The sequence below is a fragment of the Ascidiella aspersa genome, chromosome 3, assembly GCF_963924565.1.
Source record: "Ascidiella aspersa chromosome 3, kaAscAspe10.2, whole genome shotgun sequence".
NCBI lineage: Eukaryota > Metazoa > Chordata > Ascidiacea > Phlebobranchia > Ascidiidae > Ascidiella > Ascidiella aspersa.
The window spans coordinates 32,602,036-32,624,582 of NC_139449.1; the positions used below are offsets into that span (position 1 = coordinate 32,602,036).

The following is a 22,547-nucleotide window of genomic DNA, read 5'->3' on the forward strand; positions in this document are numbered from 1 at the left end:
TTTGATAAAACTGATTAGATTTTGAACTTGTGTCTGTTTTGCTACCAACTGAATATTTTGCTACCAATATTTTTATGAAGTTAAATGGATGTTTTTCTAATATATCAGTGCAGCATTTACAAGTTTTATTAAATAACATTATCCTACCACTCTAATATTACCCTACCTGTCCGCACAGTACACCCCCAATCGTTTAAATCAGTGTTTTCTTATGCACTTAATGTGGGAAATGATTATTTACAATAAAACAACCAACAAGTTTGCTTTTCTGTTGAGTTATATTTATAATTTTTTCTTAAGAAACAAATACAATTAAAGATACTGTATTACAAAAAGTCATGTACCTAAAGAAATGTTATTGGTTATTTTTCATCAAATCTTGCTGTTTTCATATAGAATCAAATAGAAAATAGTACAATTTAGCCAAAATTGCTATCCTGCACTTGTATGTTAATGACATAATTCTATGAACATCAATTTGGATGTGTACGCACCTAATGCCAGTAATCGCAGACTGATACAAATGCAATGATTCTGGATTACACCTTATAGTTGTGTCATGGTGTTGCCACAATATTCATCCTTCAATTGAAATGGCAAATCCAGAGACAAATTCACCAGAAACGTTTCTCTCTTTTCTCATAACAGGTGTGTGTGTTTAAATATTTTTTAACACTAAATAAAAATATGTGTATTTTCTTTCATTTAAAATAAAAGACTCAAACAAATAATAAAAGCTTTATACTTTTCTTTAATATATTTTAGAAAGTGCATCTTCCATCTTTAATGTGGTCATAAAAAAGCAAAAAAACAACATTGCACGATTAAATACACTATAAACATTTTGCAACCCTTTAAAACTGTGAAATAGCAGCTACGGAGGAAAGGATAAAATGTTTATTACTTCTTTACACCTACAAGGCCAAATGCCTGGCTCGAAGGCATATGTAAAAAATTGTCAATCTCTTACAACAAATTTAGGCTTTTCATATGTGGCCGAGAAATTAATATGTATGTTTTGACAGCTTAATAATGTTGTTTTTTTGTTTAACACTAAAAACTAAAAGAGAGTCCTGGACAATACCAAATTTTTGGACAGTTACCAGAATATTCTTTCTTGCACCTAACTGATGTCGAATGAATCCTTAGGAAACCAAACCAAAATATACTAGGTGTATTATCAGGCCACTAATCCATCAAATATATACGGACCGTCTGTTTTTAAACATGAGTTAAAGTCAATTGTAAAAAAAGATTCGCACTTAGTGTCAAACTTAGTAGCAACATTATGGCACAATGTTAACCTAATATTCTGAAAGTTTTACCACTGTAAATGTATTTGCTTATAAGAGCCTAAGTAATATATTGTGTCAATGTCAATGTCACAGTAACTCTGCATGATACTATATTTCAAAGTTTGAATGGTGTAAAATCCGCAAAACAGTATGCTTTTGTAACCGCTTTAAAACATACTAACCTGGGCACTTAAGATAAACAACCAAAAATAGAAAGCTGTTCAAATCAAACCTGGATATACACAATTAAAATGGCTTTGTGTTAGTTTTGTGTGTGCCAGTAAACCAATAGAGATGTTTTTGTTTGTCAAAACAACAATATTCAATATTGATTTAGCACCATGGATCCAGAGTTTGTGATGCTTAGGGTGTCCTATTCACCCCTAATAGAATCTTTGGGCCCCTTAAACAATGATAACCTTATGCAAAAAAAATGTTTATATATCTGTTATGATGCATAGGATTTTTGCCCTGTTTCCACATAAATTATGACAGGTAGTCATTTATTTCTCATGACTAGCAAGGCTTTTCAAATTTTTTACCATGTGAACTTTTTTTTTTTTTTTACCATGTGAACTTTTGTTTTTAGAGGGCATTATGTGACGTCATATTTAGAAAAAAATTTTAAACACCCCCTGGAAAAAAACAAAGTCGGTGTCCATACTTGACACAATAGTTTAGTTGTTGTAGGTAATGTTAGTATTCTAGTCACCTTTGATCACCTTCTTTATTTGTACTTACTAAGGTTAATTGGTAACTAATATCTGCTTGCAGGCATTAGCGGATTCAGCCTGAAACGGGGAGTGTTTTTCAACCCCGACCCATACGTAAAGCTTCGGATTTTGCCCGGAAACAACTGCAAAAAGTGTCCCCACCACAAACAGTTGCACCACACCAAGCAAGTGGAAGGGACCACAAACCCAACTTGGAAAGAACAGGTGCGACAACATTTAACAAAAATTTGGAGTTTTTGAAAGATTTGAAAAAAAAAATTTTTTCTATGTTCTTTTCCCGGCATGCTCTACTCTCTAAGCCTGTGTAGCTCAGTTGGTAGAGCGGCGTTTGTGGTATGGCCGAAGGCATGAGTTTGAAACCTCATTGCCAGATATATAGTTGTTCTTCTAGCTTATGATAAGAAATTACGTGTTTTTATAGTTTAAAACTATTCTTTACAACATAGGTTTTGCTTAGTTTTAGTGGCATTCAAAATTTTACATCCTAAGTGCTGAAATCATCCATGAAATCTCATAATGTAACTGTCCACTATATGACTTACAATTATACCTCTTAAGTATAAATTTTTTTCACCAGGCTCTTTAAAACAATGCAAAAAGGTTCATATGTACAACTCCCAGTTAACCCTTTTTAAAGTTTGTCTGTTAATAAATTTACCTTACACTCGGTTACACATCACAATTTTAAACATAGGTTGTTACAAATATTATACTTTTCCCTTGTTTAGTTTTATATTCAAGTATTGCGAAGCGACATCATTGAATTAGAAGTGCGGGATAGATTCGACCGTGGCCATCCAACTTTCAGAAGGTTTCTTGGAAAGTTAGATGTTCCAGTGACGGAAATACTTGAGCGTCTAAATTGTCGGTGAGTTATTTTTTTTTTGCTTTTTGCCGTGTCTAACTTCATATTTGTTTGATACAGATGTAAATACATTTTGCTGACCTCTTTAGATTTACTTTTTATAATATAAAAGAACCATTTCAATTGATGTTAAAAACCAAAATCAGAAAAAGCGTTGCTTTATTTTTTGTTAAAGTAGTTAATTGCCTTTCGATGAATATTTATATAAATATATTTTATTTATTTATGGATACTTTTTTTTTATATTTTTTTTAGAGAACAACGATACACAGGGCCATTGGTAAAAAGGGGGCCTTTGGATCAGACGTCTGGTAGCCTCTCATTTCTTGTTTCTGATGGTAAGTTAATTATTATATTCTTTTTTATGTAAATTTTAAAGATGAATTAAGCCAATAATGTTATTTAGCTTTCAAAAAAGTTAAGCAGTTCTAGCAACATGGTACCAAGCAAATACTCAAAAATGTGTTAAACTTATATTCTAAACCTGTGGTTTTCAACCTTTCTTTTTTTCGTGGCCCATTTTCGTTTCGTAAAAATTATGTGGCTTATACATTTGTAAGAAAGAAAAAAACTATAAAATCAGGTAAGAATAAAAAACAACAGAATATTGTGTACATTTCAAATCAGATTATTTAATCAACCGTGCATTTGTGAGATATTTGCTGCTGTGTGCTGAACAATAAATTTACATTTATTTTAGATTCCTCCCATAGCCATTATTCATATACAATTCAGTATAGTAACACAAATGAAACAAAATTCTTCAATAAATCTAGCTTTTTTAAGTTGATTTGTGGCCCACCGGTTGAGAACCGCTGTACTAAACAGTAATAGTTTAAGTAGCTACTGTTGTATTGCAATACAACTAGAGCACCTTGGCACCACCTTGAGCCAGGCAGATTAAACTTAATCCCGTTAGTTTTAACCTGATGTCCGCATGGCTTATCACACTGGTTAAATTGTTGAATTACATTTTTTCTTGTAATAGTCTTTGGGTCACCGTCTGTATTTGCCAATACACTGGTCAAAACAAGTCTGTACTTGTAACTTTAAAATAGCTGAGATGCCACAAACTTTAGTCACATTCTTTATAGTGAAAACCTGCTTTTCAGATGGCCTTAAAAGAATTGTTTTTGTTAGATTTTTTAAATTCCTTGCTTACTCAGCCATATCACAAGCAGTGGGGTTTTAGTGCAGTAAGTTTCATAGCTTGGACATGTAGCTATTTAAAAAAAAATCAGTTCCCTCTTTCCCTGACAGTTAAGTATAAAGCTACCCAAATAATCCACAGTATTAGAAGTTAATTTTATGACTATTTAATACATCCTGAAAGAAGAATTTAATAAAAAATCAACCAACCATTGTACATTTTGATGTACAGTATACTCTCTGTTTTTAGAATAGCCTAGAATGATTCAATTTCCCAAATCAAATGGCAATTCCAAGCAATAGTCATTCAATTCTAGCTCCTAGGCCAAAAGAATTACAGTTGTTAAAATGGCAGACAAACTCTTCCCATACAAAACTGTTTATAGAGATTGCATTTATGGCACTGTTAAGATTGCTGGGTGCTATTGTGTCGAACCGTGAAATTGCATCTGTCCAAATACGTAACATACCCTTCTGTTGTAGTAGATCTGTGTGTTTGCATTTGTGGGCCAAAAGAACTTTACAACCGTTTCCTATTTACTTATATGCAACATTTAAGTAAGGTCATTTACTGATGTGCTTAATCTTAGTTTCTAGTGCACTGTGTCGGTCTAAACATCAGCAATTTAATTTTCTGCATTTTATTTCATCCGACATTGCACATTGCGATTTCCTTACTATGTTAAAAAGGTTTCTTAAATCGCTGTTCTTTGTTTTTTTTATCTGGGTCGGTATTTGTTTTGTGGAAAATATACCACTTTTTATGCGTACATTTTCTCACTACAGTTCATTTATATGCCAATAACTCTTTTCAAACGAGCTTGTGTTTCATTTACTTATATGTAACTTGAGTAACATAAGTAAATGTTTATAATCTTATTTTCTAGTGCATTCTATTATCTAACACTCAGCAATTTAATTTTCCCCATTATGTTTGTTTGTCCAAAATTATCTGGCGTAGCAGCTTTTAATTTCCTTAATGCTGGTAAAAAGGTTTCATTAAATTTCTCTAAATCACTTAATTTTATGTCAACCAGTATTTTTAGTCTCCTATAACTGTAGATTTTATGTGTAGATTTTCTTGCTGCAGTGCAGTCATGTCTAAATAATTTTTGTCTTTTACAGATATTTACTTTTTTATTCACACTTATTGTTTAAGTATTTTATAAGCTTGTTTTAATTTATTAGGTCGATCAAGTTTGTTCAACTCTGTGTCGTTTAACTCCATCAACAACGGCTACAACCATAGAAATCGCAACAGCGTGGCATCGAGTGAGAGCAGCTTAACTTCTCCTTCGCGCTTTCGCGAAAATTCACTCAATGATGACCTGTCAGAAGCCCTGGACAGTTGCATGCCTGAGGATGGTAAGTGAAAAACATATTTTTGTATTTGTATTTTGTTTATGTACATTTTTTTTGTCGTGGCCCAAAGCACTATTCAGGATATTTGTCTCACTGTAAAATATTAAATGCTGGAACCTGGAGTTGTATTCTGTTATTGCAACTACTTTTATTATTTGCCGAAAAAGATGACTTTTTGTAACAGAACCGGCTTAAAAGTTTGTCTTTTGTGATAGAACCGGCTGACAAAAAATTTAAATCCCACCACTTCTCGTGGCCCACTAAAATTGGCTCTGCGGCCCACAGTTTGCCTACCACTGATGTACATTATACTCTGATCTGTATGTTGCTTAATAATAAACGTTAAAGCCAAATAGATATGGTAAATTGACATCATCTGGACGAAGATGTTTTGATTTGCACGTGTATCTTTATCATTTAATGTCACATTTTTTTAGGATAAAAAAACTCCTAACAGGTAGAAAAACTGATGTTTCACCAAAAATGTTCTTGAAAGTTCATTTTCTAAGCCACTAATTTTGATGTTTTTATTTAAAAAATAAACCAGATATATTGTTGAGATTAATTAAAGTTAAACCTCTTTTATGTAAATTGTGTCACCATTTTAAAGAAACAAAAAATTAAGTTTAATGACACCATAGTAAACATAACGCTTTTTTATATGTTTTGGATTGCAAGTTCACTAACAAAGATGGTGCTACACAGTGTGTTACCCCATAACATTATGATAATTTAAAACAAATTGCATCCTAGGTTTTTTTCCAACATTTAAAAGCTTGTGAAAGTTAGCCAGGGCTTATGCTTAGTATGTCTTTGCACAACTGGACCGAAATCTTAACCATAGAAAGTGAAATGCAAATCCACCGTGCTCTTGTGACACTTATTTAAATTTGCATAAGCCAAAAGTGTCAAATAAGTGGCTTGTGAAGATACTTTTCCACTGTAGCCCATTATAGTGTGATACACTAACTTTTTTTATAAAGTGGCCGGATAAGTTCTAATTGTAAGCCTTTTGTTTATGGTCATTTACAAAGCTATTAAAGCTTGGTTTGTGGCTTGCTGTCTATTACATTTAGGGTAGTAATTTTTCAATTACAGAAGACAAACTGTCTACTGTGTTATACGTTGTTTACTTGTAAGCTACAGCAACCCTCTGTACTGTAGGCATGAGTGCCACTGATCTGTAATAATTTATGTTCTTTATAGGTATATTGTCGAATTGTGTTTGTGTGCTTGTTGTGGGCAAAGATTTTTGAAAGGTGGATGAAAGACTGAAAGATTTAAATTAATTTTGGATGTTTTTAAATTTAGGAGCCAAGTTAACGTTTTTTTGTTAAGTTTACATTTATAAACAAAGCCCTCTAAAAATACTATGTGTTGATTGCAAAGCAATATGTGACTTTTACTTTAAAATAAATGTAAATTTTTTGGGTCATTTTGGTACCAGTTAAATACAAAGTAAATATGATAAAAAGTTTCAATGTCACACTGACATTTTACCTTGCAGAGCCCCCTATTATTACGAACGGAGAAGGCATCAACATTATATGTGAAGATGCTTCTCTTGAAAATGGGGATTCACCTGTAGAGTCAAGTAACCTTGTTGAAGACTCGAGGGAAAACCAAAGGCAAGTGAATTTTGGGTTCCCATTCAAATGAGATGATCTAGAAGTCAACAAGTGTAATAAAATGATGTATAGTATATGTATATGCTTTTTAATTGCAGGGAATTTGGCTATGAATATATGGAACATATGTATTGATCCTTTTTATAAATTATTTCCTAATTGTAATAAGCAGTGAAGTAGTTACTGCTTTACAACAAAATTATTTTTTGCATATTGCTATACTGTATCACTTGATATATATGGTTGCAGATATTAGCACTGCTTCTTTATTGATAAAAAAACTTTCATTGATTGGAGTAAACTCTTAACGGGTTTAGTCAGAGTTTCAGCTAAAACTCTGCTAATAGTAAATCGGGTGTTTTTATGTGTGCTATTACATTGTTCAGTACAGTTTTCAAATAAGCTAGATTACTGCTGTAACACACATGTGTATGAATGCTTCATTTTGGCGCAGTATTTTTTTCAACCTTAATTAAGGTTATTAATTTGAATTTGCGCAGTGCCTCATTACCCATTGACGACGTCAATTCCGCTGTCACCGAAAGTGCCTTGTTGCCACCGGATTGTAACGAACACGGCAGCGGATTAAACCTGGAGCCAAACGGTGGTGTTTCCACCGTCGATTGCAATCCTGAACCGTCAACGACTTCCCTGTCGAGTGGGGATGGCACGGCTTTGCCTTTTTTAGGCTCAGATATCGAGAGTATTGCCCCAAAGCAGGACTTTAAACCTTTGACGCTGAACGAAGCGCAGGTGGCCCTAGGAAGCAATGACTTGTCAACAAGTGGCAACACAGGTGGCGAACCTGCAGTGGCTGCTGATCAGGAGCCAACTGTTGTGTTGGAAAGTTTACGGCAAGATTTTGTACCTGACCAGACTTTGCCAAATGAGGAAGCCTTAACCACAGACCAACCGTTACCTTGTACACAGCATACTTTTCAGACTTGCCCTCAGAACGTTATCATTACAAGAGACGATGCCAAGTCTACAGGGAGCAGCCTTGGCGATGGCGCCGAAACCACTGGCTCCGGCGGGTCGCCCAGCCAGCACCCGGTGCCCAAACTGCGCCACGATAAGGACACGCTTTTGAACCTGTTGAAGTTTATCGCGCTCTCGGATTCTACCGGCGAAAATGAGCCAGAACCTGAACGGGAAATGGTAGGGTTAAGTTACTAACAAAAAATGCCTCAATTTTTTTTAATTACCCTACTTATTAAACAGTTTTGCATTACCAGTTCAACAAAACAAACAATCTCTCCTGATGCCAAAAGCACAGCTATCCTATTTTATTTCCCATAAAGAATAACTAATTATACAGTCAACAGAAATCTTATAGACACTTTTGCATTGCCAATTTATTAAAGTAAACAATCTCTTCAGATGCCAAAGCACAGCAATTTTATTATAATTACCACAAGGAATAACTAATTATGGGCAAGAAATGTCCTAAAACTAATATAAAATATTTTTGCCTTCTAGCTTGATATTCTGATAAAGCGACCAAGTGCATCAAGCCATGTGGGTTGCAATATCATCGGAGGGTCCGAGTCTAAACATCCCATTCTTCGCTCTATGGTGAGTAAATTTGTGTAAAAATAGCCCTGAAGTTGTTGCAAAACACTATCATATTTGAGCTATGTGGCACGTCGGTTTTTTGTTGTTGTTTTTTGTATGAAATTTTAAACTTTTTAGTTATGAAAATGTGTTAAAGATTACTCTTGTTTTTGTTGCATAGTTTGTGTATTATTTTCTTTCTAAAAAACAAGTAAATTATTAAAGTGCAACATAAAATATTACATTTGGCAGTGGTCGTTACTCGTTAGTCTTTACTGCTATCCGGCCCTTTATGAAAAAAATTAGTTAAAAATTATTATTTTTTTTAATTAAAATGTTTTTAGGAGCAGACATAGTTAAGCGTTGTTATGTTGTTAATTTCACACATACTTAGCAACATTATTTCAATTTACTTGTGTTTATTATGTCCAAAATATTTTTATTTTTTAGTTTGTTGTGGTGCATGTTCTTACATGTTTAAAGTAGCTAACGGCTAATATTATAATACCATTAAAGTCTTACCAGCTCATAAATGCCTTCTGTTTGGACAACACAACCACAATTTCATTACCCAGGCAAATATCAATAATTTGCTGTAGTTTGTTTGTTAAAATATTTGCTGTTGTGTTTATTTTTCTATTTCTGAGGGTCATTTTATGAGACAAAATATTTCTTGACAATGCACAGTTAACAGCAGCTGTTTAGAAAGCTGAATGGTTGTCCAAGATATTTGTTTAATGACTCCGTTTGTCAACGCTGGGCTGTAAATCAAACATACCAAGTTATTATCAGATAATACTAAAGTGCATTTTCTTTTCCTATGTAACTTTAAATTTCAGATTTATATAAATCTATTAATCCATATTCATGTTTATTGATATATAATGTTTTCTTATTTTAAATATGTTTTTCCTCTATTGCAATTTTTTGTTACCAGGGCATTTATGTGACCAAAATCGAAGCTGGTAGTCCGGCCGCGTTGGCGGGGGTTAAAGTTCACGACCGCTTGGTGTTGGTCGACGGCGAGCCAGTGATCGACTCTCACAGCGCTGTAGTAAATGCACTTAACGCTGCAGCAGCCGATGTTTCGATCAAAGTAGAACGAAGAAGCATACCACCAGAGTTGCAGGTAATTTGTATGGTTTGAACTTGGGGGGGGGGGGTATTCCTTCAAAACAAAATCTGTCTTTTAAATTTTTTAAAGATTTTTTTATGTATAATTTTTATATATCAATAAACATGAATATGTTTTTTTATTTTTGAAACTGCTTTAAAAACTTTTTCCAATATTTTGTTACAAGCTTTAATAATTGGGTACACTATGCACGGATCTGTAAATAGCATGATAATTTGATACGAGCTTGTATATTTTTAAATAGGTTAAATCCTTAAGTGAAGATGATACAAGTTTGTATCAAAATGTCTTAATCAAAATGATGTTGATTTACTTTTCGGCTTGACAATTCATTATCAAGCTTTAATAATAATAATTCAGGATAAGGTTGTGTAATGATTGTCAAATGTCCTTTAAAATTTGCCAACTATTAAAATGCAAAAAAGTTTCCACTATTTTTTCGTATACTCCTGTTGTCATCTGTATAAAGTATTTTTTATTTTGATAGTTTTTGTCTTATTCGTTAATTTGGTATTATCTTGTTTTATGTTATATTAGCTATTGTTATTTTTTTTAGGAATTGCAATTTATTTGATTTTGTGATATTCTCAGTTAGTTATATTTAACATCTTCATTACTGTTTTATTTTCTCGTTATTACTTTTGTTTGTTTTTTGTGTTTTTTCAAAATTGTTATTTTATTTTTTTTTAAAACACCACTGTGACGTCATTTAGGAGCCTCCACCCTCCAGTGGTCGAGCGACGAGGAGACGACCTTCTTTGCCGATATCCCTTGTGAGCAAAAAGCGAAGCATGAACGTTCTTTCTACTTCTTCAAGTTACGCCTCCGGTAGGTTTGTTCAGTAGAGCTGAATTTTCGCTAAAAAGTATTGCCTTGGTCACTAAACCTGCCATGTTTCAATTGAAGTACTCTTTTTTGCATTGTACTGTTATTAGTATAGAACAGTGTTTCTCAAACTTTTCATCCTTTCGCGCCCTTAAACGCTGCATGGTATTAGGGTAATGCAATAAGAATACACTTTTTTAATGGATAGTGTACAGTTAATTATCTTCCTTGCTAGCATGCCTTTATTTTTCTAAATTAGAGAAAGTTTAGCAGCACATAGCTTAGAAATCACTGGTATTGAGGTGCACTTTTCGAACATATTTTATCATAATAACATCCTTGTCATTTTATGTATAATAATGTATTGTATGATACCATATTATCACTTATTGTTATTAGTGTTTAGGCGATTGACTTATATCGTTCCTCGGAATTAGTTTAAATTCAAAAGTTTTATCGTATCTGTTTCTTTAGTGTTATCAAAACAGGGCTACAATTTACAAAGATATACCCTATTAGTAAAAATACTTAATAAAATATTGAGAATACTGCGGGCAGGGATATTGGAAATATTGCCAGTTTAAATACGTCAATACAGTTACTGCGTTAAGTGCTTGTGTACCTTTTTGTTTTGTTGTTTAATATAAAAATAAGACACCTGTTTGCGCGACGTCAAAGCAGTTTCGCATCTTAAGATGTGAAAGCGCAACATTGACTAGCGTAACGTCCTAAACTATAAATCTAGTTACATTCGAAAGCAAGTTTGATAAATTTACACAGCCGCGTAGACCAATTTTCCATGCAAATTAATCTTTAGAGATAGTAAATTGATGCGGCTTTAATACGTTGGAATCTTTTTAGCCCACACACTCAATCGCACTCCCTTTGTTTGTTTCTGTCACACCACTGGGCGTACTATACTGCCTTGCATGTTTTGGCATGGAGAATTGAACAACGAGAGAACACGCACGAAAAATGAGCTGTTAAAGCTGCCCTGTTACCAGCTGGGAACGGGTGGGCAGGAAATTCTTTTTTAAATTTAATTGTATTTTGGCTCTTGTTTTGACAGGGATTAAACATATTTGTATCATGTAAAGGAATATTTATTTTAAACGTATTCTGGCTCTTGTTTGACTGAGTTTAGAAATATATGTAATGTAAAAAAGATATTTTTCCATATTCGCCCATTTTTAATGACGATATATATATACTAAGATTAAGGATATAATACTAAAAGAATGGAAAGTATCAATGAAATTAGGTAAAGCGCCTATTTTCGTGATTCCTCTAATTTTAGTTTTTTGGGAATTTTTAATTTTTTTTTGTTGTTTTCAATTCTGGCTATTCGAATTCACGGCACTATAAATCAGTTTTACTGAGGTTTGGCCAAAAAGTAAACAGCGAAGCCGAGCAGTGTTCGTTACACAATCCTTTGTTTGCTCGTGGTCGGGTGTAGATACGGCTTCGTTTGTAAGTAGGCGTGAACTAAGTCTGTATCAATATCGTATGACGAAGTCGTTTTCTCCCTGAAAAGCTTCAAAGCAATTTTGGATTTTTTTTTGAACAGAGTGGAGTATGACAAAAAATACGCCAAACATTTGTTACGTCATTATTCATCGTCAGAAGTGTCGTCCATCCAAACTTTATTTTGTGCCGAGTTTGCCCAATCTTTTATCTGTTGTTGGTATAACTTGGTCAGTTTTAGGGAAATCTATTCATCCCAATGGCGCTGTGCATAGTATGGCATGTTGTATAGTGTGAACTCAAGTTTTACCAAAGTGCAATTTCTGCTAAAATCCATAAATTCGAGCAATCTTCGAATATCTTTTATGCGCCTCATGCTCCACGGGTCCTTTTAAAGTTAAAGTTTTGTCAATGTAAACCAACTTTCGCTTCGCTGCATATATTTATCCCACTTGCTTTAACGAAGTACAATATTTAATTAGAAATACTAAAAAATAACAATATGCAATATATTGATTTGCTTGAGAATCGCATTAAGCAGTTATCGTAGTTTCTATGACAGCTACGGAACAAAAAGCATGAAATATGTATCAGGATTATACAAAGGTAGGTGCAAGTACTTCTATCATAAACCATCAACGTCCAACTCAATATAATAGACTGTGAAGCGTCTCTCACTTTTTGTCGGTTAGTCAAATATCCGGCTATTGTGCTGCGAAGGGTAGAACGACTAACGTCAAATTGCTTGGAAGTGTATTGTATTTTGATTAACGATCACTCCTAGCTTCTCCCTTACCTTTTCAGTCTGTGCAATTGCACACAGTTAACGGAAACCGTAAAGGTTTAACAGTTGTTTTGTAATGCTGGCGACCACGGAATATACAGCGGACTATACAAATATCCTCTTAAACTACTCTTAAAGGCAAGGCCAGTACAGACACGGGTAGGATTTCATCCCACGCCGATTTGAAACCGTGAGGTTTTGCAAGAAAAATGGTCGTTTATTTTCAACGGCATCTTTTCCCTTTTTTCATAACGCAAACGTAAAATATAAGGACTTTCACAAATTTAACCTTAAGTTTTACAATGATGATCAGAGCAATCTCTTTTTTTTTACATTTGCTCATAGCGTTTATGAATTTTTGAACAAATATTAAAGCCCATCTCCGAATAACTGGCGTCGAGTGATGGCTCATTTTGAAGAGTAGATGTGTAAGTATCTTCCTATGCGAGTCACTTAGGCCTTAGGGCACGTTTAAGTTTCAAGGCAAAATATGACTGAACAAAGAGAATATGGTCTCAAATGATCAACAAACATCATATGGTCACAAATGATAGGCATTTTATAGCTTTACCATACGGTGCTCTTTAAAAGTATTGTAACAGCCAAACATTGTGATGGTTTGATTATAATTTGAAACAGTCACACTGCAATGTTATATCACAGTGGGTAAACCGAAAAAAATACGGAGCTTTAAAAAATCAACTCGTTTAAATTAAGTATTACCTCTTTACAAGTTTGAAAACTACCTTTAAGCCAAATAAAATACATTTTTAACTGAGAGAATTCCCCCATTTTCCGTTTGACTAATCATACAACGCCTCAGCAACCGTATATTTACAAATTAACTGATTTTTTAATATATGACGACATAATAGTACCATTCTTATACCATTGTGACGTCACTTTTATAGGCATTGTTCTCCACGGCTACCCTTCGCGCGACCCGGGTGATCCCCTCTCGATAGGGGGTAGGAGGAGAGAAGTGCTCTTCAATCGTGAGAGGAATGTTGCCAGGGCGATCCGGAAGAGTTCGATGTTGGCTGAGAATGTGCTGAGGGGGCATCCGCTGAGGAGCAGGTAACAACCTTTTACACATGGACACTCGTTTCAAGTTTGTTTTTTAGTGGAAACACGCTTGGAGTGAATTTCACGCAAAATATAAATTGTTAATAATTGCCTTGTAATTAGGGATGTTCAAAGTAAAATCCCAAGGTATTCTAGAATAATAGGTTTCGAATCTAGAATAGCGAATCCTAGTATATTTTTATTAAATTATTTAACCTCTATTTTGTTTGGGAAAGAGATTAAACTTAATTTACCCTACAGGGCCCACAATCACAGCAATAAATCGCCCAAACAATTTTCTAACATGTGTACATTATAATAAAAAAAATCTCCCATATGTTTAACATTCTTAACAACTGTCATTTGAAGCAGTTGTCTAAACTGTAATATGTCAACAGTCCAGGTTGTTACCAAAACTTATATTTTTGCTAATAGTGAGTACAATGCAACACTGCACACAGAAGTCTTAAGCAATTCGGTCCTGTTTTTTCAAGCATTGTTGGGTCTTAGGGCTTATTTTTTTACTAACGTGATTTGTTATGCAGACAAATAATGTACTGCAAAGAATACAAAGTTACTATGGACTTAACGAATTCCTTTCTTTTTCTAACACAAACGATGCCAATTTCTTTAAAAGCAAACGTTTTAATTATTTCTATTACATTTAACAAGAATTGAGTAAATTTTATTTTAAAAGCCGAGTTTGGAGTGCTTAGGCTGCTTCGAGAAGAAACCTGGGGTTCTCAGCAGGGCTGCCGTGTCGGTTAAAAATAACCCGAGTCCGACTCCGGCCAGAGTGAGACTCTGACTTTTCAGCCTGTATTCCGCAAATTTACGTAACTAAATACGGTGGATATCCATCATATGCTATTCCGCCTTTACAATTTACAATTGGCGGCCAAAAAAATCAGTTAAAAAATGGCTACTGCGTATTGGTACTCGGGTAGTTTTACGTGGTCTCATTCCAGTCCAACTCCTACTCCGCAGCACTGTTTCTCAGTACCCTAAATAAATACAAATAGACCTGTAAAATACCGTATTTTCTGTTTGATTCTTGCGATTTGGGACTCTTAAAAGTTTATCTATTTAGCATTATATCCCAGTGACACAATTTAACAAAATACCTGCCTAAAAATAAACTATCACTTCAAAGTAGTAAGTTTAGCAAAGAAGGTTTGGCGACCCACTTATCTTCAATGAACTTTTTGCAAGCCAACAGAACATAGGACATTAACAGAATATAGTTCGAATTTAATTGATAAGACAGGGGTCGTCAGCCCCCTGGCACACGAGATGGTTTTCCAGGGCACGCCAAATGATTTAACGCGCACGATATGACACTAACGAAACGAGGTGTCAAATTTGAAATTGCAAGAAAGGCATAAATATGTAAGAAAATACTTGTCCGCCCAAACGCTAACTCCCAACTATTGTGAGCGATATTAACTCTCGGACGAAAGTGTGGTAGCATTCCAGACCAGCACCCAGAATTTAGCAGAATTTAAAAGACACTTAAATTAGACGCCAGATTATTCGTAAATTAGCAGATCACAGCAGGGGACTCGGGCACTCGATTAAGACGGTAAAACTACCAGAGTCCGACGTGTGCGCATGCAAATTTTGAAACTGATAAGGCAGCAAACTGTAAATTGTTGTGTAGGATAGCTTACGGTGGCATATTTTCCATGAGCACTATGAGTGGATTTCTTAACCTTACTATCCATCTAGTTTTAAACTTAAGTGGCCTTGAGTCGGAACCAGACTCGGGGCTCGACGAAATAGCGCATTTGGCCGATGTCGGACTCTGGTTGTTTTTAACCGACTATACGCAGCCCTGGTTGCCAGTGCATAACCAAACATAAAAAATTGTTTCATATTATATGGCACACTGCATGCGAAAGATTGCCGACCCCTGATATAAGCTATGTCTTCGCTACACAACAATATAGGTAAAAATTATTATCCGTTAAACAGTTTATCGCCGTGACTATTAGAGGTATGATAAATATTCAAACATTTTATTTTGACAAAAACACAGCATTCCTTTTTATAGATAGCCAAATAGATATACACGTTTTTTATAAATGAGCAAAAAAAAAAACTAATTAAAACATGTAGATATAAAAATATTTTTATGAACATCGTATTGCTTCCAACATTTTTACAATTGGGCAAATCTTGCTCAGGACAATCTCAATAAATCTAACCGTAATAAAACTACTGTAGTCGGCGACCCAACCAAATCAAACAGCGCCCAATATTTTGGGTCGCGACCATTGAGAAACGCTGACGAAAAATAATTTTGTTTAATTTTTTTTTAAATACTGTATTTTTAATATACAGTGTTCCCCGGGATAGATATTAACGAAATGACTCTCCCTAATCAGGAATGTAGTTCAATCAAGGCCATGCTAGAAGCATAAAGCCTGCGATGGGGTTCGAACTCACGACCTCGGCCAAATCGGCCGTCGCTCTATCGGAGCCGATTTTAGATACCAAGTAGTAGTATTGAACTTGTCCGGTACTACAGCGTTGTTGCTGCCGATCCGATATAAAATTAATATAGAAGTTTCTACCATGTATATCTTCAAATGTATATTTATCTATACATAGTTAATTAAAAACTGAAGATAGTCATTCTTAACGTAAAACAAAATGTGCCTAAAACTAAAAAAAAAATACCAACGTTTTAATTTCATCAATATGGCTTGTTTGATCATAGTAATGACTTAATTAGAGTCGGATCGGACAGCAAAAGATTCAATTTTTATGTTATTTTTTTAGGTAGAGTAAGGAAAATCTGATTTATTTGATATTTGTTTGTTGGCCGAAGCAACAACCTAAAATGTGAAGAATTTTTACCACGCGTTTTAATAAAAAGTTTTTTATTTTTTTTTAGATCCTATTCGGGGAGTGTCGACTCGTCACCTTCACAAGAGGGACTTCCCCCAAGTAAGAGTTGGTTTATAACTTGAATAATGGAATTTGATGATTTCCTACAGAAATTTATAAAACGTTCATCATGCTTTACAAAACTCTAAAATTTCATTTTTATAATTATACCGCTTTAAGGTCATCAGTCCAAAGTTTAATTTAGCTTTAAAAAGTTTGGTTACCTTTAGTTAACTTTATTATTTTTATACATTTTGGATCGCTGCGTCTATAAGCAAATCAAGGTTGAAACGTTGACGCTGTATAAACAGCGCAGTACCTGAATTTGCATAATCTACTATACCTAAAACTCCTGTACAAATTTGCTATCAGATCAGTGCCGGTACCTCCCTAGTATCGGACGAGTACCCCCTTGGTATTCATATTATCGAACAACCCTGGGTAATTAACACAAAAATCCCAATTTTAGATTGGGAGGCTTGCGTTGACCGTCACGGGCGCGAATTCTACCTGGACCACTCCAATCGCATTACACAGTGGGAGAGACCAAAAACGGCCGCCGTCGCCACGCCCTCTAGCGTCCTCCCCACCACGCAGGAAGAACAGCAGCCCACCACGTCGCGCGCCCCCTTGCGGCGGATCGGCGCCACTAGGGGCAGGCTTAAGCGATTTAGTTCGGTGAAGGTGGACCGCAATTACCAGCAAGTGATGCGCAGGTAGTTTTGCTAGTTCGTTTTTGTGCGTTTTTTTTGCCTCTTTTGTATTCTACTTGGAATTCGTTGCTTTTTATTCTTAAGTTGTAATAATGCTAAAGCTGAACTTTGGTTTTGACGTACACTGTAAAAAATTAAACATTGTTAATGGACTGTTTGTTAATTTTATAGCACTGAGTCTAGGTCCCCTTATCTAAAACTATTGTGTCAAATTAAATTTACGATTTAAAGGGTTTTTAAGTTATCCTTTCAGTATAAATAAAACTTTTGAATTGTATTAGCTTCTGCATTGACATTTTATATCAGCCCCATTTTTTTTTGTTGTTTAAATTGTTTAAAGTGCAGCCAAAAATCTACCGAAAGCGGAACAATGTTTTGGCCACACACGAGATACCTCGTGATACGCTCCTCCCATCCAGGTATCAGAGCATCCGCAGAGTGACGAAGCCCGACATCACCGTTACCCCTGGCAACAGCACCGGCACCTCCAGACTCCCGACCAAGGAGGAGGGTTCGGAGGACCTCAGTGAACAATCGGAGCAGGAGAAGGCACCAACATCCGGAGAAGACACCACCGTTTCACCTCAAAGTCCTCCTGCTGTTCCTACAAAAGTGGAGGCTGTCGTTGTTAATGGCAACGAAGACGGTTAGTGACATGGTGTTCGAATCTTAAGTTTTTGGATTTTTCGATTAATTTGCGTATTGGAAAGCCTTTGAAAAACCCTTTGTTTAATTAATTTTCCTTTTTTTTTGCAACTTAAGCTATGGGTTTGGTGCTATTGCAACGTTGACAAACAGTTTTTTTGACTATATTTGTTCTTGTGTTGACTATGTCATTTATACTGTTTTCGTCCGAATAATATTAAAAAAACCTCGAACAAACTAATTTTAGGTCTTTGATAAGCTATAAATTGTCTTTGTTAGGTGTTGAATGTCTTTTTGAATTAACTAAACCAAAATGACGTGAATATTAAATATGTATACCTAAGAAACTTTTAAAACTTGTTTGGAAACTTAAAAAAAACTTCAATTTTCTATCACCGGCATAATTTTTCGAAACTTCTATTGCCGTTGTAATAAAAAGTTGAACAGCAATCTAGAAATAAAATTATTTTTTTAGTGTCAAACGTTAACTTTAAACTTAGAAATTGCAGCAGTTCCTAGTTTTTCGTACCCATTAAACATTTTCGTTCGCTTTCCTATAAATATCATTTAAAATTCCAAAAAAAAACGAAATGCCGTGAATAAAAATACTAATTACGTTTGGACATTTTGCAACTCAAAGTTACACCTTAGAAACTGTTAAAAACTGTTTAAGAAGCTAAACTTAAAATGCAAATACAGCAGTTCCGAGTTTTTCGTTCCCTTAAACATTTACATTTTTTACATTCCAGTTGTCGACGGACCAGCTCCCAGCGCGTCACAAACCAACAAAGCTGTGACGTCACCACCCGTCGATGACGCGGAGTCGACGTCACGACACGCCAAGCTCAAGGACAACCCAGCCTATCGCTTTCTCAGCCACCGACAGTTCTTCACACTGCTCAGCTCGAACAGGGTAAGGGGAAAATATAGAACTATTAAACCTGTGTGTTTTCAACCCATGGTTTGAGTCGATTTTAATTTGCTCGTAGTTCACCTGGGTAGATTTGTTGAGATTAATTCGGAGTATGTTTAAAGTCAATGACTTAACTTAAAATTGCGTCACTGTTTTTAAATGACTAAGTCTTTTGGTTAAATGACTTTAAGTGACAAGTCTTTTAAAAAAAAGGCATGAATTGAAATAAGTTGTTTTTTAAGCATTTTTTGTGAAATTGCGATATATATCATTCTTGGCAAATAAAACGATTTTCTTGCTTTATTTTGCGTTGTACTAATTTGTTCAATTGACCTTCTGCTCATTATTTATCGGACAAGTTTACCAATTTTAACAGTTTGACGTTTTTATTTTTATGGCAAGTACTTGTCTTGGGCAACTGATGACTTGGACTGGGACTTGACTTGTTATTTATTTGAAAAGACTTGGACTAAGGTTCTTCTACCAACAACTTGACTAGAACGTTTTAAAATAACTTATTACAGCACACGTTTAAGTAGGCTTGTGTTGCAGGAAGCGTTCGAAATGTACGCTCAGCGTTCTGTGGTGAAGTACATGGTTACCAAGATCACGCGAGACCGCAGCATCTTCCACGAGTATCAGCACAACAAGGACCTCGTCAAGTTTATCAACTGGTAAGCGGACGCTTCTCGAAATTATCAGCATATAGATTTTTTCACTTGCCAGTAACAAAATAAATTATTTGATGTTTATTTTTCAAATATTAAGCCAAATCGCGGTTAAGATATGCGGGTATTTATATTTATCCGCAATTAGTTACCCGCGAAATTTTTTAGTGGTATTTCATTTGGGGTATTGTCGTTCCAATAATTAAAATAAAATTACTTTTAAGCGGGTTGTTTTTTTAAATTAAAAAAAATTGTCCAACCATTAATATTTTTTTTAAATTGTAAATTGAAGTATTTAAAAAAAAAATGGGTATTGAATTATTTGTTGCTCAATTATATATTACATCTGATTTGTGATTTCGATTTTTTTTAGTTTTTCGGACCCGACGAAAGCGTTGCCGAACGGTTGGGAAATGAAGACGGACAATTGCGACAAACCGTTTTTCATCGACCACAACAACAGGTCAACTACCTTCTTCGATCCCAGGTGAGTGAGGCCTCGACATTTTATAGCAGGGGTTCCCAACCTGTGGGCCATGGCCCCCTAGCATTGGGCACAGATAAATATATGCACATTGCTCAAAATGTTGGCTTACAATCTCTTCTTTTAAAACTATTTTCAAATATGTCGACAAGCAGTAAATTATCTGCGTAGCCGTAATGACCAACGTTACCAGATTTTATTTGTTCTTTTTGATTGCGGCCAAGTTTCGGATTTGTTAACATCTCGACCCAAGACGCAGACAATTAGTACATTTAACGAGCAGGGGCAAATTTAGGATTTTTGTTTGAAACAAAAAAAAACTTTGGACAGTTTTGGGTGGAGTTATTAGTAGAAACATTAGTTAAATTCGCAAAAGCATTTTTTGCGTTTTTCAAAACACAGCCGAAAATTACAGTATGGGAAGAGCACCCTATAACTAAATGGATATTTATCTAATAGTAATGGGTGCCCCTATGCAACGAACTTTGTAGCAATGATGTTTAATTTTCAACAGACTTATATGCGAATGATTATCCTTTTTTGTTTTGTTCAATCCTTTTTTGTGTTGTTCAAGTGCAGGTCCTAAACAGTTGTTGCTCTGTGAAAAGCGCGCTATGCGAAAGTGTTAACTAACACACCTTCAAGGCCGAAATGGGCTGTTTTCTTCAGCAAACTGTTCGCTAGAATTCTATATTTAGTTACCACTGTGGTTTTGCCTCTTTTAAATGCAAACAAACAACCGTTGTTACGTCACAGGTTGCCTTATGATGACGATGCGCAAACCGCCGAGCATTCTTCGCCGCCCCGGTCTTCGATCGCCACAGATTCGGGGACTTCCCCCGCAACCGCGACCATCCAGGTAAAACAGAAGTTTATTAATTGTTTTTTCTATTTATCTGCATGTATGGGAAATATAAAAAAAATGATGAAATGAAAAGACAATATAGGTTTTTTTAGGATTGGAAGAGTTAATGGTTTATTTGCAATAAAAGTATACTTAAAAACTTACTTGTTACGAAACAGTGCTGGTGGTTTTAGCTTTAACGCTGCACTTAGTAAGCTTAAACTTTTTTCAATGTTGCGGAAAATCGACAAAGGTGCCAGTAAAATTAATTTTCTCGCCTACCCCCGAAATTTACCCCTGGGCCCTGGGAATACGCGTACCCAGGTTTAAAAACCCTTAAAGTAAGACAATAGATCCGCTCATTTATAGCTTTTGGAAATCACCCATTTGTTCGATTAAACTTCCAAGAACACCCGAGAAGGAACTTACTGCCCGCTTGACGATATTTTGCTTTTCAATAGTACGAAACTAACGTTAAATAGATTGCGTTGTTTATTCGTAGTCACATAATTATTAAATTGAATTTTGTAAAATCTGAAGATATGACTGTTTACCACCTATTCTTGAATTTTTTTTTTATTACTATTACCTTTGAAATGTTTATGCATCTGGTTCATCGGTAGAGTATCAAAAGTGAAGAGTTTTTAGAAAAAAGTCGAACTACTAACCGTGTCTCAAAAATCACGTAAACTAAGCATAAAAATATCTTTCTTCTCCACAATGAAACACCAGTACGTTTTATTTTTTTTGTTTGTCCCCTTTTAAAATAAAAAAATGCCTTCAAACGACAACGATTCGTGCAGGAAGCCGACGAGGACGAGTCCCGACTTCCTGTCCAGTCGCCCCTGGTCACCACGGCGCCCCAGGTGGTTCCCCGGCCCCACAGCACCCTCTCGCACCGCTCGCGTCCCATCGAGGAGCCCCAGGCGGTGCCAGCGGCGCCGGAACCTCGGCTCCAGGCGCCCAGCTCTCGCTCGCCGCAAGCGGCGCCCGCCGAGCAGGAAGTGACGTACAACGAGAGAGTGGTGAGATTTTCTGCGTTTTTTTTTTTTGCTGTTAAAAATATTTTTTTTTATTAATTTGTTGTTTTTTTGTGACCGAAGTTGCGTAGTTTTGGGTAAAGTTGTGTAGATTTTTATTGTAAGCAACGAGGGAGTGGTGAGGTTATTCTGAATTTTTTGTTTTATTTATTTATTTGTTGTTGTTTTTTGTGAGTGAAGTTTTTTTTGGGGGGGAGACACGAGGAGTCGAGAGAGTGGTTGGATTTTTTTTCTTTTTTAAAATATGTGTTTTTTGTTTGTGACCGCAGTTGCATAGTTTTGGGCTAAAATTTTGTAGAATTTTGTTTGTAAGCGTTAAACTGAAGTTTTTATATTTTTTTGAAACATGGGAAGTCTGCAGCGGTATTGTTTAGTTGACTGCTTGTTTTTGTATTTCGTTTTGGAGCTCATTTTGATAAAGAAAGATATATCTTAAAAAATTAAAAAAAATGTTTTTTTTCGAATTCCTACTTATACTTTGTTCTTGA

The 22,547-nt window shown here is 35.2% G+C and overlaps 1 protein-coding gene across 1 annotated transcript in view; it reads left to right on the plus strand.

The window, feature by feature from the left end:
- Positions 1-400: 400 nt before the first annotated feature.
- The window catches only part of LOC146162544 (E3 ubiquitin-protein ligase HECW2-like), a 37,112-nt gene continuing 14,965 nt past the window's right edge, over positions 401-22,547 (plus strand). The window contains exons 1-19 of the mRNA XM_083385227.1: positions 401-648; positions 2,070-2,233; positions 2,758-2,897; positions 3,150-3,232; positions 5,232-5,408; positions 6,913-7,033; positions 7,534-8,191; positions 8,513-8,608; positions 9,525-9,716; positions 10,436-10,550; positions 13,707-13,872; positions 16,760-16,812; positions 17,222-17,468; positions 17,885-18,111; positions 18,860-19,023; positions 19,576-19,697; positions 20,065-20,178; positions 20,932-21,034; positions 21,823-22,044. Coding sequence (XP_083241353.1) covers positions 594-648; positions 2,070-2,233; positions 2,758-2,897; positions 3,150-3,232; positions 5,232-5,408; positions 6,913-7,033; positions 7,534-8,191; positions 8,513-8,608; positions 9,525-9,716; positions 10,436-10,550; positions 13,707-13,872; positions 16,760-16,812; positions 17,222-17,468; positions 17,885-18,111; positions 18,860-19,023; positions 19,576-19,697; positions 20,065-20,178; positions 20,932-21,034; positions 21,823-22,044 — 3,219 coding nt within the window. The 5' untranslated portion in view covers positions 401-593. The remainder of the gene's footprint in view (positions 649-2,069; positions 2,234-2,757; positions 2,898-3,149; positions 3,233-5,231; positions 5,409-6,912; positions 7,034-7,533; positions 8,192-8,512; positions 8,609-9,524; positions 9,717-10,435; positions 10,551-13,706; positions 13,873-16,759; positions 16,813-17,221; positions 17,469-17,884; positions 18,112-18,859; positions 19,024-19,575; positions 19,698-20,064; positions 20,179-20,931; positions 21,035-21,822; positions 22,045-22,547) is intronic.